Below are 18,737 nucleotides of genomic sequence, written 5' to 3'. Positions count from 1 at the left end.
CAATTGCTTTCTAATAATTGTATGAACTGTATCGCATACGGAATAACTACTGCGATGTGTTATTATGATCACACACAATTCCTCAACTCCACCCGTTTGCCAGGTTTAGCCCACGGTCACTCAGAAATGCCCATGTGTATTAGATTAGTTCATCGCATACTTTCGTCTTGTCGTATACAGTTTTATTTTTTGGTCATGCGTGATGGACCTACAATTGCACACAATTATTTTTTCGGCAAATGGTTCTATTTTTTGAAGCGTCTCTAATGCCACTTTCACACACAACTAGTGGGCGGGTGCAGTAGTGGCATCTACTCGTGTAAAAACAACTGTCGATATCAATCTCATCTATATCATTGTATTCATTCGTATGAGGTATACCACCACCGTGAATAATAAGAAGCAAGCCTTTGAAACTAGTACGTGCGAGCCCCGTCCCAGTACTTCCAATCACATCCCACACCCTATCGAGAGATCTGATAGATTTCTGAACCGTCGGACAGAGCTGAGTAGCCAAAGTGCCGACGCACATCGAGATCTAGTGCACCCACACACACACTAAGGGAACATGTGCGCAGCGCATCCATGTGGAAGTGAGAGCTTCACCTGCAAGATTAGGGTTCCACCTTAGAGTGAAAATAGGGAGGGGCGTTCAACGAGGTAGCAAGACACGCTACCAGAATAACCGGCGATGCCCACGGCCCCCGTCAGCATAGATAGGTGTATCCCGACGGACCAGTTCAAGCCGTCGGCGTAGATAAGCCGTCGGCATATATCCATCTATGCCGACTGGGGCCATCGGCATAGGTCGGCCGGCGGCATCGCAAAAAATATGCCTACGGCAGCCGTCGGCATAGACGCGGCCGTCGGTATATTATGTGGGCCCGGCTAGCCGGACGGCGACGGCAGTTTGACGGTGTGAGGCCTACGCCGACGGACTAACGGTGGCCGTCCGCATAGCTATGCCCATGGCGAGGCCGTCGGCATAGGTGTGCGCATGTCATCGATCTGCGTCGTGTGCCACGTCATCGATCTGAGCCGCTTGCCGGTCCATGGGGTGGCATATCTATGCCGACGGCCTTGCCATCGGCATAGGCCTGGCCCATGGCCCTTGCCACGTCATTGATCCGCGCCCTACGCCACGTCATCGATCCAGGGCTCTACCGTTCCGTGGCCGTAGCTATGCCGACGGCATTGGCGTAGGCATAGATTTCTAATCATATTTTAATAGTTTATTTATTTTCTCTTTTTCCTTTTTATTTTTTCCAAAACTAATTTGATTAACTTAAATGTGCCTTATGTACAGAAAACATATCTCGATTTTATATATATATATCGACCCCCCCCCCCACACGGGCCTTGCTGCCGTCGGTCACGGAGTGGGGAGACGGGACGGGCTATCTTGGTGGGTAGCAATGCCGCCAGGTGTTGCAGTGGGCCCTCCTACGCTTTTGGAAGCGTGGTGGCAGGCGCAGGCACCCGGCATGCGGCTCCGGGGTGTGCCCCCCTCACGGCAAGACCGCGTAGAGGAAGAAGGCCTACTCCGAAGGGTATCTAAGGTTACATCCTGACACACCTGACCCCGTTGCGGCGGATCTGGACGAGGGAGTGGTGGTGGGCACAGGGCCCAAGGAGCACGGTCGGGAGGCGGTTCTGGATGCTGTGATCACTCCTACTATCTCCTACACACAGCCCCATCGGATCGACCCGAGCCTGAGCCAGCGCACGAGCACGCCCATGACGAGTGCGCAGTCACATTCCCTCTTTCAGGAGTGGCAATCTGTAATTATTTTCCCTCTTATCTTCATTGCTCACTTTATTTCCGCATTTAGTAGTTCTATGAGTTCCAGCATGTCATACCGTAGGCCTACATGGAGTACACACGCCAGGAGACCATGGCGTGGCACGAGCAGAACAATCACATGATGTAGCACGCTCTTCAGGAAATGGCGGCCGACAGGGTTCCTGAATTGCAACCAGTACCATCTCCTCCACCACAACCAAGGATGCTTACCTTTGAGGAGTTTCTGGCACAGAACGCTAGCCCCTCGTCGGTTAGTTCATCCCCAATCTATTCACCCAAAGCATATCGTTTATTCAACACAGTCATATATCCCGTTAACATGTCTTTTCAACATCCAGGGAACCGGTGGATCTACCGTTGGTGGTGGTCTTCGCAGTACTCCCGAGTCACGGAGCCCGATCACTCCGATCCACGGAGGCGGAGGCGGAGGCGGAGGCGGTGGCGGTCTTGGCCGTAGCGCTGCCGCTAGCAGTGACGACCTGGGCTTCGGCAGACTTGGTGGTGACGACCTCCGCGGTGCTCGACGTCCTGGCGCTTAAGCCTTTGGGTGACTTGTGGCGGTCTTGGTGGTGATGATACTTATATGCTTGTGATGTTCCTTATTGTTGTTTGTGAGATTCTTATATGTTTGGTGCTGATGATACTTATATGTTTATGCTTTGCGATGCTTCTTATGTTGTGTGATGATGCATATATTGTTGTATGATGCTGCTCCTTATTGTTATCTGATGCATATATTGCTCTATGATTCTTATATATGATGTATATATTCAAATGAATTGAGCTGGAAAGAAAACAGAAAAAGAAAAAAAACAGACACAAACTATGCCGATGGCCTAGGGCTGGCGCGAGCTACCAGTGCTCGCCATGTGGCACCTATGCCGAGGGCCAGCCATCAGCATAGGTGCCACGTGGCGAGCACCTGTAGCTCCTGGGGCAGGGCTATGCCGACGGCCTGGCCGTCGGTGTAGGTTTGAAACTATGCCGACGGCCAGGCCATCAGCATAGCCCTGCCCCAGGAGGTGCAGCAGCGCGCCACGTGTGCCACATGGCGCGCAGGTGTTGGGCAGCACTTGACGGCGGCCACCGTTAGGCGGGGACATTGCCGATGGCCGAGGCCGTCGGCATAGATGTATGGACACCATCGGGATAGGATCTATGTTGACGGCCTTTTATGCTGACGGCCTCCCGGGCTACGCCGACGGCCCTATGCCGGCGGGGGCCGTCGGCATAGGCCTGTCCCGACGGGAATCAAGGCTATGCCGACGGCCAGGACCGTCAGCATAGGGGGCGATTCTGGTAGTGACACACGCTTAACACACATGGATGAAGACACGGCTAGTTAATTAAGAAGCTAGAAATAAACTATTCATCATCAGGCCACACCACTAGATGTCAGCATGCTAAAGAAATGGAAAAATATTCCGTCTTGTAGTACATCCATCTAGTACAGAGTCCAAAGTTGGACCCTGTACACACACCGTTGACAGCTCACCTTACCCCGCACCACACCCGGGGTTATGTTATGTACATGAAACGCAGATGCTTTCCCCTTTGAACATTCTCCTCCTCCCATAATGTCGGCCGCGGTGCTGCGCAACTTCAAAAGAGAGGAGAAGGTATGAGAGGATGGTGACGTTCCTCCGGCCGCTCCCTCACGCCCATGGACCGACCGCCGTCAACGTTCGCCTCCGGAGAAGCCACCGCCTCCATTCGCCGTCGTCGTTGCTCCCCTGCCGCTGCGGCTGCCTCACGCCCATGGCGGAGGACCCCCCGCACCCCTACCAGCCAACAAAGGAGGACGACACTGTCCCGATCTCACAACAGCAACCAGAGCAGCAGCTGCCGCCAGCGGCATCTCCGCCACCGCCCGACGTCCAGGAACCAAGTACGAGCAGTAGCAGCTGCGGCGACACCAGTTCGTGGCTGCAGCTCGGTACCGGACACTCGGCTTCGTCGTCTTTGCGCGGGAAACGGACAAGAAACGACTATGAAGCTGGACCCTCGTCGTCCATACAACCGGACGCTCCGCCGCCGCTGTCAGAGCTAGGGCTGTCTCTGTTCCCAGCTGGTTCTTCGTCGCTGTCGGCAGCGGGTTCAGTGGTGGCGGCGGCGCCTCCTCCAGAGCACCAGGCCGGCACATGGTTCGTGCTCCAGGCGGCGCATAACCAGTGAGTACGCCACGTGCTGCGATCTTGTGCATTTGCCAATGTGGGTAGCTAGCTCATGTACTGGTTGCCGTTGATCCAATGCAGGAGAAGGGAGCCGCCATTGCCGCAGGTGCACAGGAGCTACTTGAGGGTCAGGTAGGTTAGCTCCTAAACTTGCCTTAATGTTTTTACTAATACAAATTACCATGCATGCATGGTCCATCAGCATCGATCTTTTAACTTGGATCGAAGTCATTAACGACAAATAAATGGATTAATGATGGATTCTTGGTTGGGTTAATTAGGAAAAATTATTGATACATTTGACCCATTAGATATTGACTTCCTTTGGTGTGTGCTATTGTTGCACGGCCAGTAGAGACGGGCGGATGACAGTTAGAGTAGTGATGGGGTACCTGGTTAGCAAGCTGGGTCTTGAGGACAACTCACAGGTATGCCATATAGCATCCGTCTCCTTTCCTTGCAATTTGTCTGCACTCTTTTCTTTATGCTTAATTTCTACTTCCTCCGTAGACTAATATAAGCTAAACACTCTTATATTACTTTATAGAGGGAGTATTTTATATGTGCCCTTTAAGTGCAGAACAGTGATATTTTCATAGTTTCTACTAGGATTTTCGTTTGGATATGATTCACTGAAGTTTGCTTTATTAATTGAGCTGACTAGTCCCATGAGCTCCCAAACAAACGAAATGGTTCTAATCGTTCAGCCATTAAAGGATCCGAAAGAAACCATTTAGCCAAAACTAATACATATAACATACTCCTACATTCATTATTCAAGTACGAGTGTACCACATTCAAGTGACCGAAACGGGTGTCGGTGTATCCAAACAAGCCATCAAGAAAAAGAACTCCCCGCACTGGATATTTTGTCTCTTTTTTGGTACTACTCCGTATTATATTTATATGGTGTGTAAAATAGAGAGAATGCTGGAGAAAAAGTTAGGAGGAAAGACTGGCAGGGGACGCTAGATAGTAGCTAGGGAAACCTAGCAGTGCATCCATGTCGCTACAGATCTAATCTTGCATGTTATGGTAGTTTAAAGTGGCAGCGCACAAATTGGTAGGTGAAAGGAGCTTTGGAGCTACGGACAGTAGTTTAGACGTCGGGATTCCCAATTGTCTTTGTTGCTGTTGTAGGTGACGGGTGCCAGTCCATGCGTTACATCATGGCGCCACCCCATGATTAAGGTCTCTCTCTCTCTCTCTCTCTCTCTCTCTCTCTCTCTCTCTCTCTCTCTCTCTCTCGTGAATGCTATTGTGACTGCTGGTAGCTGCATGCCTGCTTATGGCTTACTAATATATTTGGTGTACATGATCTCCTTAATTTAGCTGTGTCTACCCTGGACATGGACCTGAACAATAGGAAATGGCATCCCCTGCAAAAAAAAATGAAGAAAAAAAGCGGCACCACCGCCATAACTAGGTGTGTATTTTAGAGGCCTTCCGTGGGAGGGAAAAACTTTGGAGTGGTTGCCAGGTGTCGTATTAGCAAAGATCTAGGGTTTATGTGTGTACTGTGAGTGGTGGTGAGTTTTAACTTCCCATCAATTTTGCCTAGAGCCGAATGACCCAAGAAGCCAATTGTGTGGAGTAAACTATTATTTAGATGATCCACCTAATCACTAAAATAACTTTTAATTTCAAATAATATGGTTATAACAAATTTTGGCTTGAACTCTATATATTTGTGCTGAGCTCCCTCTACCTTTCTGCGATTACAAGTTAGGGGCACACGTGCACGCGCCACGCAGGCGCAAACCGACCACACACACTCATGATGCATAACTTCTTTTTGTGAGTGGACGGAATGCATGCTACACCTCATGCATTTTTTAAATAGAAGGAAGTTTGTGAGGGGTATTGAGTTTACTTCAAGATATTACTGACCCAAAAAAGAGGGTATGTCTCACCTAATTCGATGGAAGTAATGCATCATCCGGCACAGCGGCGGAGGATGAATTTTTTTTAAGGTGGGGCGAAGTCTTAGGCAAAGATTATTTTTGTGAAAAACCAAAAGAGTCAATACACGATGACAATGCACACTAAAAACGAATGACCAAATACAGTGAAAATGTCAACATATTTTAATAGAGAAACAACCTAAAACACACCAACAACGGTCGATGCCGCCCCTCATTGGACTCCGCGCCATTGCGCCATTGCTCGCTTTCGCCGCTAGCTGCGCCTCGGGGCAAATTTGACAAATTTGACCTATAGACGAAATCAAATCACAGAATGAACTGTCCGTGAAACTATTTCACGCGGCTGACCCGTGGCGCCTAGCTCTTAGGCGTGCAACGCCTAGGAGCTAGGCGCTGCACTAGTGCAACGCCTAGGTATAGTGTAGCGCCTAGCTCTCAGGCGTTGCACACTGACTTAGTAATTTTCGGATCACACGGGTGCGACGCTGGCCGTGTAGCGCCTATCTGTGAGGCGTTGCACAGTGTAGTGTGGCGCCTTCGTGTCGGGCGTCGCACAAAAAAGTCAGCCGCGTGAAATAGTTTCACGGACAGTTCATTTTATGATTTGATTTCGTCCATAGGTCAAATTTGCTGCGCCTCGGCACAGCACTGCAGTCTACATCCTGAGTGGCAGTTCCTAGCCGCCACACTTTCTCGACCCTCACTGGCTGCTGTCGACCAATGTCTGTCTCGTCGTGGTCAGCCGCCACCGCGCTAACCAGTGTTGTGTCTGCGTGCGTGTGTTTTTTTCTTCTTCTTTTGTGAGCAAAGTGTGTGTGTTTTTTGTTTCTTTCTTTTTGTGAGCAAAGTGGGCAAGTGGCATATCGGTCTGGGCTGGGCGCTGGTCGTTCGTGCTGGGCGTGTGCGTCAAAGACGAGTTTGGTCGCTGCCTGCTGGATCGGTTGTGCTTCGTGGCCCAACTGTGTGTGCGTGGCCCATTTGCGGCCTCTCTTGATATTTCCAGCGGGGCAGCAGCGACAAGACCTAGCCTAGGTTGTGTAGCTAGTCGAGAGAGCACGTATATACGCGTAGGTATAAAAGGAAAAGGAAAAACCTCTGTTTTCACCGGCTGATAATAACGAAACTTAAACCTCCCGCACTGCTTGCCACGTGCCCCCTGGACCCATCCATCGCTTTGCTCCAGCCTTATCTCTTCGCATCCCTTGTCCTCCGTACGTTTTCGCCGCTCATCTTTTTCCCCTCCCCATCTCTAGCCCTCCCGCTCGAAGGAGAGAATCTCCCATGGGCCATGGCAATGCTGGCCACCCCCGCTCGCTGCAGTGAACTAGGGAGGAGCGGCGGCGCCAACCCAATGCTACATCCCTGTTGCAAACGGTGGGTGCTGAAGCCCCGACCCCCGAGCGCCACCGTCGTAGTGCTGCAACCCAGCGGGGGTGACACAACATGCGGGCTGAGGCGCCGAGGCGGCCGCTCGTCGTTGCTGTCGACGATGGGATGCGGCGCTCGCGCGCGGCCGTCGTGCTGCGACACAGCAACTCGCCCATGGCGGCCGTGCTGCGATGCAGCAACTCGCCCATGGCCACCGTGGTGCGATGCACCTCGCCGGCGCTGTTCTTGTTGCGATGCAACCTCGTCACGACTGCTCTTGCTGTGATGCAACTCGTCCACGACAGCAGACATTGATGCCCGCTGCATGGCAGCTACGGCGGCGCCGCAACCGCTGCATCGCACCTCCGCCAGCGTCGACGACCGCTGCATCGCAGCTCCAGCGGCCACTGCATAGCAGCTCCAATGACGTCGGCGGCCGCTGCATCGCAGCTCCGGCGGCATCGACGCCTGCTGCATAGCAGCTCCGGCAGCATCAACGATCACTGCATAGCAGCTCCGGCGGTGTCACGGCCGCTGCAATGCAACTCCGGCGGCATCGAGGACCGCTGCATCGCAGCTCCGGCGGCATCGATGACCGCTGTGTAGCAGCTCCGGCGGCCGCTGCATCGTAGCTCCGGCGGCGGCGTCGTCGTCCGCTGCATCGTAGCTCCGGTGGCCGTTGCATCATAGCTCAGACGGCGTCGAGGCTGCTGCTGCCGTGCTTGGAGCGGGACAGTGGGAGCTGTGGGTGATGCATGTGTTGCGCGAGGGGAAGATAGCACTGAGGGGAAGTGCGATCCATGGGACACCAAAGAAACGGCTAGGATTTGCACCATTGAACGGTTATCAAGGCGGCTGATAACTCTAAGCTATCAGCCAGCTTACGCCTAGCATCGGCCAAAGGAAAACTGGACCAAATCGAGGTGTGACGGCTACTAGACCTTGCCCACCAGAGTCCTCCGCCACTGCAGATCAGGACACTATACTTGTGCTTGCGACATGCCTGCCTGGCCGGTAAAGTTTTCTTTTCTTTTCTGCGTCAACTAGTATTTTTTTAGAAATATGTGTGTAACTTTTTTCAAACAGATAACCATTACAAATACAATGCTCTGGATCCAAGATCCAAGAAATTGCAAAGTAATTCCTAAAACTAAGAAGACAGAGTTATCCCAAGCCTTCAACAAAAACACCACAATTAAACCGGAGTAGCTACACTACCACTTGTACACCTGCACAAATTTGATTATAGATAAATGTTTCAGATAGGCCTTTGCCCATCCAAAGAGAAACAACCGGCGGACTTCGGCCTGGATGGTCCCCTAGATCTGCAGGCTGTCGAAATGCAAGATTTTCACCATAATTCGAAGCAAAGAGTACTCTAGCTTCACAAAAAAGGTGAACCAGTAAAAGCACCCAAACCACATTGATAAAAACTCAACCGATCGGTCCTTTGTGGACATATGCCTAAACCTTGCATGAGCGGTTGCACTAAACCGATAGCAAGATCATCGCTATAGCTCCATGCTCTCACCCAAAAAGCAACGCGACAGCAGGGGAAGAACCTGATAACCTTTATTTTCACTAACGTCATGTCCAACGCTCGCATGTTTTCATTAAGACCACAAAACTCATCATCAGAATATTGCTAAAACACACATACCAGCAACCGAGCTTCCCCTCAGCTCACAACTCCAATGCAGTGGTTGGGGCGAGGGGGTCTGGGTAGATTTAGCAATTGCTGGGCTTCTTTTCTCCTAGAAGCCCTAATGGTCTCTAGAGCCAGCTCACTCCAGTCAGTCGTCAAGTTGAGCTGACGTGCATCTAGGCTACAACAAGCAAATAAAAATAGTACCTCTATTTGGTCATTTTTGACCTTGTTGTTTGTACTCAATGTGCGTGGGTGTGTTTAGTTGCGATCATCATAGCCACGCAAAAATTCAGGTGTGTATTCATTTGCCTATATCCCTTCATACGACATTATGAATTAATAAATCACCTTTTGTTGGGAGAAAAGGTGATTAGGGCATCTCTAATCGGATTGGGTAAATTTAGCCGCCAACTTGTTCACGGATATGTCCAGACACATCCGTGTATAGTGTAGCACCCCCGGATCGGCAGTATGTAGATCTAACATCCTTCCGTACACTTTGCATAATAATGATTCTAAGGTTCCACCTTCACATAATGGACATGTCGAAACGTGCACGCCATGTGTTGGAACAGTCGGTATCACAACACGAATAATCAAAATAGTCCGCAACAATGACAACATACACACACAACAACTCTGGAGAGTCAAATTGAACGAATGAATACAGTATGAGCTTTTGGACCAAGATACAACTTATACAACAGAAGCCAATATAACGTAGACAGTTAAAGAATAAAATTGCCTTAAAAAGAATCAAATAAAAGCGATGAGCACCCATATTCCTACCCAGACCATTGTCTATGGGATAACCAGCTAACGAAGCCCATCAACAAATCTGCTTTCTGAATTGTTGCCGGGTGGATGATGGTCATCTCCAAGGAAAAAGAGTATATTAAGAAAAGTGAGTACTCACTTGTATTTAAAAGACTTATGCAAACCTAACTTAAACAAGGTGAGTGCTCGTTTCTACTTTCAAGACTTATGTAGACCTACCCTATTGTATGAGCATGTTTCAAAGGAAGGGGTAAAGGGGTTTAGCGGCAAGCACTAAGCATTTTATAGAGACACGCTACAACTTGCGTCTATTAAAAATAAGATGAGAGAGCGCATAAAAATTAAAGGAATGTGCCACCATTACTCTATTTACATACGTACTGCAAACATACACTACCTTGTCTCCCCCCTCGCATCTCCCACGAGTAAAAATGCAAGGCACTCACACGGTTTGCAAAATTTAATTAATAAGGTTGAAGTTGGCTCGACCCTGACTGTTATCCTGAGTGGGAGAGCCCCCGCGTGACGAGGAACCTTGGTCCCTAAGCGAGTTTGTCCGTTATGATGAGGAAATACTAAATGAGTCTCTAGGAGGCCCTAGATACGACGAGGCTCATCTGAGGCTTCTTAGGTTAGCATGTAAGGTGACCACGGACAACAATTGGTTTCCTGGGAGAATTCAGGACCCCGAATATCACTAGAAGCAAGTCCTCCAATATGAGGAGAACCTGAAGGGTGATCACAGTGGAGAGCGGCAAAGAAGGCACCAGTCGGGCATGATCGAAACCTAATGAAGGATATGGATATTGTTGCGGACCACAACGCAGTTTTTAGAATGTTTGTGGGCATAGAATCTGCACCCTGGTGCAGGAGATCAACGGGCCTATCATGTCGATAGGCGGGCTGACAAAAGCAAGCATGCTCCAGAAGCGGTGGGCCATCACATTAAGATCCACACCGAGACATCTCATCACGTCGGCAGCTCGGCCTCCCGGTGTAGGGAAAAGTCGAGCTCATGTACAAAGGAGAAGATCCCAAGATCACTCTAGTATGAGGCTCCGCGGACAATCTACCTGTCCAAGCGCTATGCACCTCGTCCCCTCGCCACTATGAGACGTCAGCCGAGCAAGTAGTTCGACTTCGTGAGGAGGCCAGCAAACATGATAAATCAATAAGCATAAATGATGCGCGTCACACCATTGACGCCCTTCGAGGATCTGGAGGCCCGTCTGTGCTATGCCCTTCATGTTTCTCGGATTGAATAGTTTCCCATCCCTTCTCGCCGAACTTTAAAATAAAAAAGCATGACAAATATGATGACACCTTGGGTCCCACGGTTAGGATTGTTGACTATATCCTAGTGGTACCAATGGCGAATGGTAATGGCTACCAACACTGAAGCACATGTCCCTCATGCTCAAAGGGTTAGCTCCGTCTTGGTTGCACACTCTCTAGACGGCTCAATTGATAGTCGGGCAGACCTTCAGGCTGTATTCATGGAAAATTTCTGGGGTACGTATGTTTGACTTGCGGATGCCAGTGACCTAGGTAGCATGAGGCAAGAAAAAATGAATCAGTACATAGTTACTGGACCTGGGTTGTCAAGAATCGAAAAACGAAATCGTTGAGTGCAAGGACGCCGAGGCCATCCCGCATTCAAGCATGGTGTCGACGAAAAGTTCCTCGCAAGGGGCCTCAGTCACTACAAGCCCAAGATCATGCATGAAATCATGGAAATGAAGACCGTATTTTGCTCCGGTGATGACACATGGCTAGCAAAGAAGAAGGACCAAGGTAACAATCCCAAGATGTTTGAGGTAAAGGATGGGAACGGAAGGTCACGCCGGAACCATCGAAACAAGCACCAAGGTGGCAGCAATGTTGAGGTTGGTGAGGTTAATGCTGAATTCAACAACCAAGGAAGAAGTGGCAAGAAGAAGACACTCCAAGGAAGGAAAGGTGGCAGAGGCCCCTTGTCGGGACAAGATCCTGGACTAGCCTTGTGCTATCCACCCAGGAACGACAGACCGGCCCGCCACCCACATTAACCAGAATTGATGGGTCCATAGGCAGGCCATACAAATTGGAAGCAGCAAGCCCGACAGGCTGGCCCCATGGTGACAACGGGGGCATGCAGCAGCCCGAGCAGGGCAATGGCGGCCGGAGTCAATTCCCACCGGAGGTAAAGAATGTGATCATGATGTACGCATCCCCTATCTCCAAAAAGGTTCGGAAGCATGCTCTTCCTGAGATCTATACTGTGGAGTGAGGAGAACCAAAATATAACCCATGGTTGGAAATCCCGATCACTTTTGATCGCCGAGACCATCCGACTAGCATCCGCCATGGCAAACTGTTGCACTCGTCCTAGACCCAATTGTGGATAGTTTTCACCTCACTAGTGTGCTTATGGATGGTGGCGGCATTTTAAATCGCATCTATGCTGAGATGCTTAAAGATGCAGTTCGACTCATGGCACATCGAGCTCGGCAAGACCAGGTTCAAGGGTATTATCCCTGGCATGGAGCTCGATGCACCGGCAAGGTCACACTCTATGTGGTGTTCGTTGCCCCTGATAACTATCGGCTAGAGCCATTTAGCTCCGACATAGTACCTTTCTGAGTGGCTATCATGCCCTCATAGGTCGGATCGCGTTTACGCATTTTCATGTCGTACCTCAGTACACGTACATGAAGTTGAAGATGTCAGGCCCAAAAGGCGTCATTACAATCTCGGGCAGTGCTGAACTGTCCCTAAGGACCAAGCAGCAGAAAGTGGCCTTCATGGCCGAGGCGGAAGCTAAATCTTTGGCAGGTAAGGGTTCATCCGAAAAGAAGGCAAAAGTAAGAAAATGCGACATCATCCTCACCAAATGCTCAAAGCTAACATTAATCTAGCTCGACGACAATATCGTCAAACCTAAGGCACGCCCTATGAATTATTCCATGATGACTTCTATGGGAACCAACCCAATCCTAAATAGGATCTTGTCAGATCCAAACAAGCCATGAGTAAGCGCCTTAAAGATCAATCCCTAGAGCATTTCCCTGTTACATTATTGTTTTCACTTAGCTCTATTTATCTTTATCTTAGCTTATATTACTGTTTAACTCAATCCCAGACATTATAGTATGACTCAAATAAAGTTTGATACCCCTAGTTCGGGGTATCTTATATCTTCTTGTTGGGCCAATTTTTTTTAGTCATCATGCTCAATAATTTACCCTATTTTGATTTTGACCGAGTTGTTGGAATTATTCCACTGGCCCAAACTGGGTGGTAGTTAAAGCCCTTACTTACAATCGGGTAGTTTTCCTGCCTATGTGATTTCTTCCTTAGTCATTTTTGCCAAGTTTCTACGTTGTGCTTTTCGACTTGTGTCTTTGGCAAAATCGGGTTTTCTTGCTCCTATGTTTGCCCCTTATGTTTCTGCCAGTTCGGCTAAGATTGGCATGGAAGCACCCCTTTGTTTGCCCCTCTAGTTTCCCTGGTAGGGTGCCTAAGGTGGGTGAAATCAAACCCTGGTTGTCACAGCATACGAAATCCAATGCTGCAACATTAACAGGTACGACGGGAGCACACAAACATAAAACTTCAGACCAACACGTCTTGGAAACAGAACTATTTACAATAGTTGAGGCTCAAAGTTTTTTACAAGCACATAATCGGCATTCCATGTTCAAACTACTACTAATCTACCCTATTGTTTTCTCGAGGGAATCTTGCTCGGTCAGCCAGGCATCTCCATGACCTTGTAGAAGAAGTTGTTCGGGAGCACGCCCTGGCATTCTGGTCCCAAGGGGTTCGACTTCGTGATAGGAAGCATGTTGAGCTCAAGGAAGTTGTCCTGAAGCATTGCCCACACCTGAGGTGCTCCTTCCCAGGCAACCGAGTACTTCTATAAGTCGATCCAAAAAGGAGCACCCTGAAGACAGAGAACAAGGTTGAAGAGAGTGTCCAGGTGGCTTCCCCGGGGCACAACATATGAAAAATAACCTCGATCGCCATACGGAAGAAAGCTTGAAGCTCCTTGAGCTATTTGAGCTTATCAGCAAGAATAACAGGACATGAGACGTCCTGAAATTTCCCCCAAAAAGCTTGGCACTTCCCATGCTCAGGATCAGGGCTCCCTTGGTAGAAGACATGTGCGTGGGCAACACTCTGGGTAGATCGCCGAAGTAATCAGAATCACACCAAGTTTGTGTGAGCTCGGGGTAGTGTCGGCATCCAAAAGTGCACTACAGAAGATACACCTTACTGGCAAGGACGTTGTCAGCTTGCCTAAGCTCGTCCTCGCCGGTACCCTAGCGTAGTTTAGCCTCCTTGAGGTCCAAGGTCTGCTTCTTCAGGTCATCATCCATGGTGTGCCTTTTGACCCTCAGCTAGTCGTAGTCCTCGATGTGCTTGTTAAGATCTGCTGGAGAAGGGCAAATGCATATCGGGCAGCCCGGCAAGTGCTCTTCTTCGAGGAGGGCAGACATCTTCTGAGCCATGCCCTGGGAATGTTGAGCTTCTTCCCGGGCGGCCTGGGCCTATTGTTGGGCAGTTTGGAGCTAAGATTCCGGCTTGGCCACACGCTTCTTCACCACTAACAAAATGCAACAATATTACATTGGCAATAATTCGAGTTGTATAAAAAATTGAAGCGAAAGATTAAAACATACAATATGACATACCTAAAGTATTTTCGGCTAGCTGCTCTAGGCACTGTCCCTTGAGCTCAGCCTATGCCAGGATGTTCTCCACCTTCACCAGGTCTTGGGTAAGGTTGTGGACGAATAGGCCGGCCTTCTGCATATCACCAGAATGAACCACAATGCTTAGTATTAGGTTCCTCAGGAGATTTGATCATGAGGTGCACTTCTCTAAAGCCGACCTCAATCTCACGGGATACTTCATCCGTGATTCAATCACTCTAAGCATTATGGAGTTCCCGGCATGGTTGCAATTCTCACGTCAACCACTTGTGCCCGACCTAAGTCTCATGGGCTACTGCATATCAATTTTGTTCTATGTGTGCTCCCGTGCTCAAGTTCGGTCCTCGGGCTGACTTATCAAATCAACCTGAGTCTTGAGGGCTACTAGATCGATGGTTTCTTTTATTACAAAGGATGAGATACCAACTGAGGACGGTTTGATCCTTAGGTCGGCCACGTGTGCCCGACCTGAGTCTCGGGGACTACAACACATTGCCTATTTTTCTCTATCTACTATGTCTATCAACACCAACCTGCATCCCGACATATTCCATGTCGAGCTGCACGTTGGGGATCGCGGTATGCAAGGACGCCAAGTTATTTTCAAGACCTAGGCGCATGCTGGATTTTGTACCGATACACACCTTGAGTCTACTGGCTATGCTGTCATTTGCTAATTTAGAAGCATGGGAAAAGTTTACCTCCATATTAGCCGCAAAGACATCTGTCATGTCCTTCAAGCCCTGGTTCATGGCATTGACTTGCTCCCTTGCTGCTATGAGGAAGCCCCTTGGCATCACGTCAATGTCGGGTTCGTCTAGGATTTCTTGTCATTCTGGCCGGGAAGGGTTGACGCAGCCTCAGAAGTGGTCACACACATTTTCACGTAGGCTTTTGGTACAACAGCCATGCCAAGCGTGGCAGTAGAAGTTGACAGTGGTGCTAGTATTGCGCGTGGTTGATGGCTCGACTGTCATGGCCGGGTTGGTCGGACTGAGGGGAGGAGCCATAAGGTCTTGCTCTTCCACTTAGCAAACCTGGAAGTTTATACCTCCCTAGTGTGTTTTGCGTTTCCAGCCTCCCGGGGTGTAACCTTAGAGTAGCGTATTTGGCTTGCACTGCCCATCTCCAAGGCAGGCAAGTTGTTTTGCAAACACTGCGTAGCGGCGTCAGGTCATCAACGGCGTGGTCGGCCTCACCAACCTCATCCAGCCCCACAGCTAGAAGGAAAACAGTGGAATTCCATGGAGGAGGAGGAGCTTGGTAACAGGGGCCTCGCCAGCAAGGTGCTTGTCTCGTGATGTCTACTACACAACCTTCTTCTTGTAGACGTTGTTGGGCCTCCAAGTGCAGAGGTTTGTAGGACAGTAGCAAATTTCCCTGAAGTGGATGACCTAAGGTTTATCAATCCGTGGGAGGCGTAGGATGAAGACGGTCTCTCTCAAACAACCCTGCAACCAAATAACAAAGAGTCTCTTGTGTCCCCAACACACCCAATACAATGGTAAATTGTATAGGTGCACTAGTTCGGCGAAGAGATGGTGATACAAGTGCAATATGGATGGTAGATATAGGTTTTTGTAATTTGAAAAATATAAAAACAGCAAGGTAACTAACGATAAAAGTGAGCGTAAACGGTATTGCAATGCTAGGAAACAAGGCCTAAGGTTCATACTTTCACTAGTGCAAGTTCTCTCAACAAGGATAACATAATTAGATAATATAACTATTCCTCAACATGCAACAAAGAGTCACTAATAGTGGAGAACAAACGAAGTGATTATGGTAGGGTATGAAACCACCTCAAAGTTATTCTTTCTGATCGATCTATTCAAGAGTCTGTAGTAAAATAACACAAAGCTATTCTTTCCGTCGACAATCATAGAGTTCGTACTAGAATAACACCTCATGACACAAATCAACCAAAACCCTAGTGTCACCTAGATACTCCAATGTCACCACAAGTATCCGTGGGTATGATTATACGATATGCATCACACAATCTCAGATTCATCTATTCAAACCAACACAAAGTACTCCAAAGAGTGCCCCAAAGTTTCTACCGGAGAGTCAAGACAAAAACGTGTGCCAACCCCTATGCATAGATTCCCAAGGTCACGGAACCCGCAAGTTGATCACCAAAACATACATCAAGTGAATCAATAGAATACCCCATTGTCACCACGGGTATCCCACGCAAGACATACATCAAGTGTTCTCAAATCCTTAAAGACTCAATCCGATAAGATAACTTCAAAGGGAAAACTCAATCCATTACAAGAGAGTAGAGGGGGAGAAACATCATAGGAGCCAACTATAATAGCAAAGCTCGCGATACATCAAGATCATGCCAAATCAAGAACACGAGAGAGAGAGAGATCAAACACATAGCTACTGGTACATACCCTCAGCCTCGAGGGTGAACTACTCCCTCCTCGTCATGGAGGGCGCAGGGGTGATGAAGATGGCCATCTGTGAGGGATTCCCCCTCCGGCAGGGTGCCAGAACAGGGTCCCGATTGGTTTTTGGTGGCTACAGAGGCTTGCGGCGGCGGAACTCCCGATCCAGGTTATTTTCTGGAGGTTTCTGTATTTATAGGAATTTTTGGCACAGGTCTCACGTCACAGGGGTCTCCGAGTCGTCCACGAGATAGGGGGACGCGCCCAGGGGGGTAGGGCGCGCCCCCACCCTCGTGGACATCCCGGGACTCTTCTGGCCCAACTCCTTTACTCCGGGGGCTTCTTTTGGTCCATCAAAAATCATCAAAATTTGCACGTCAATTGGACTCCGTTTGGTATTCCTTTTCTGCGATACTCAAAAACAAGGAAAAAACAGAAACTGGCACTGGGCTCTAGGTTAATAGGTTAGTCACAAAAATCATATAAAGTAGCATATAAATGCATATAAAACATCCTAGATGGATAACATAATAGCATGGAACAATAAAAAATTATAGATACGTTGGAGACGTATCAGCATCCCCAAACTTAATTCCTGCTCGTCCTCGAGTAGGTAAATGATAAAAACAGAATTTTTGATGTGGAATGCTACCTAACATATTTATCAATGTAATCTTCTTTATTGTGGCAAGAATATTCAGATCCATAAGATTCAAGACAAAAGTTTAATATTGACATAAAATAATAATACTTCAAGCATACTAACCAAGCAATTATGTCTTCTCAAAATAACATAGCCAAAGAAAGCACATCCCTACAAAGTCATATATTTTGGCCATGCTTCATTTTCATCACACAAAATGCTCCCATCATGCACAACCCCGATGATAAGCCAAGCAATTGTTTCATACTTTAGTATTCTCAAACTTTTTCAACTTTCACACAATACATGAGCGCGAGCCATGGACATAGCACTATGGGTGGAATAGAATATGATGGTGGAGGTTGTGTGGAGAAGACAAAAAGGGAGAAAGTCTCACATCGACGCGGCTAATCAACGGGCTATGGAGATGCCCATCAATTGATGTCAATGCGAGGAGTAGGGATTGCCATGCAACGGATGCACTAGAGCTATAAATCTATGAAAGCTCAACAAAAGAAACTAAGTGGGTGTGCATCCAACTTGCTTGCTCACGAAGACCTAGGGCATTTGAGGAAGCCCATTGTTGGAATATACAAGCCAAGTTCTATAATAAAAAATTCCCGCTAGTATATGAAAGTGACAATATAAGACACTCTCTATCATGAAGATCATGGTGCTACTTTGAAGCACAAGTGTGGAAAAAGGATAGTAGCATTGTCCCTTTTATTTCTTTTATTTTTTTATTTTTTATTTGGCCTTTCTTTTTTATATATATATTTGGCCTTTCTTTTTTTCTTCGAGACAATGCTCTAATAATGATGATCATCACACTTCTATTTATTTACAACTCAAGGATTACAACTCGATACTAGAACAAAGTATGACTCTATATGAGTGCCTCCGGCGGTGTACCGGGATGGGCAATGAATCAAGAGTGGCATGTATGAAATTATGCATGGTGGCTTTGCCACAAATACGATGTCAACTACATGATCATGCAAGGCAATATGACAATGATGAAGCGTGTCATGATAAATCGAACAGTGGAAAGTTGCATGACAATATATCTCGGAATGGCTATGGAAATGCCATAATAGGTAGGTATGGTGGCTGTTTTGAGGAAGATATAAGGAGGTTTATGTGTGATAGAGCGTATCATATCACGGGGGTTGGATGCACCGGCGAAGTTTGCACCAACTCTCAAGGTGAGAAAGGGCAATGCACGGTACCGAAGAGGCTAGCAATGATGGAAGGGTGAGAGTGCGTATAATCCATGGACTCAACATTAGTCATAAAGAACTC

General features: G+C 48.3%; 1 protein-coding gene across 1 annotated transcript in view; it reads left to right on the top strand.

The window, feature by feature from the left end:
* Nucleotides 1–3,354: 3,354 nt before the first annotated feature.
* Nucleotides 3,355–18,737, top strand: part of LOC123119949 (protein LAX PANICLE 2) — a 41,380-nt gene continuing 25,997 nt past the window's right edge. Inside the window, exons 1-3 of the mRNA XM_044539927.1 lie at nucleotides 3,355–3,975; nucleotides 4,060–4,110; nucleotides 4,334–4,406. Coding sequence (XP_044395862.1) covers nucleotides 3,434–3,975; nucleotides 4,060–4,110; nucleotides 4,334–4,406 — 666 coding nt within the window. The 5' untranslated portion in view covers nucleotides 3,355–3,433. The remainder of the gene's footprint in view (nucleotides 3,976–4,059; nucleotides 4,111–4,333; nucleotides 4,407–18,737) is intronic.

The sequence above is a fragment of the Triticum aestivum genome, chromosome 5D (genome assembly GCF_018294505.1).
Source record: "Triticum aestivum cultivar Chinese Spring chromosome 5D, IWGSC CS RefSeq v2.1, whole genome shotgun sequence".
Taxonomy (NCBI): Eukaryota; Viridiplantae; Streptophyta; class Magnoliopsida; order Poales; family Poaceae; genus Triticum; species Triticum aestivum.
Note: the sequence above shows the minus strand (reverse complement) of the source record. Positions and strands in the feature narration are given on the sequence as shown.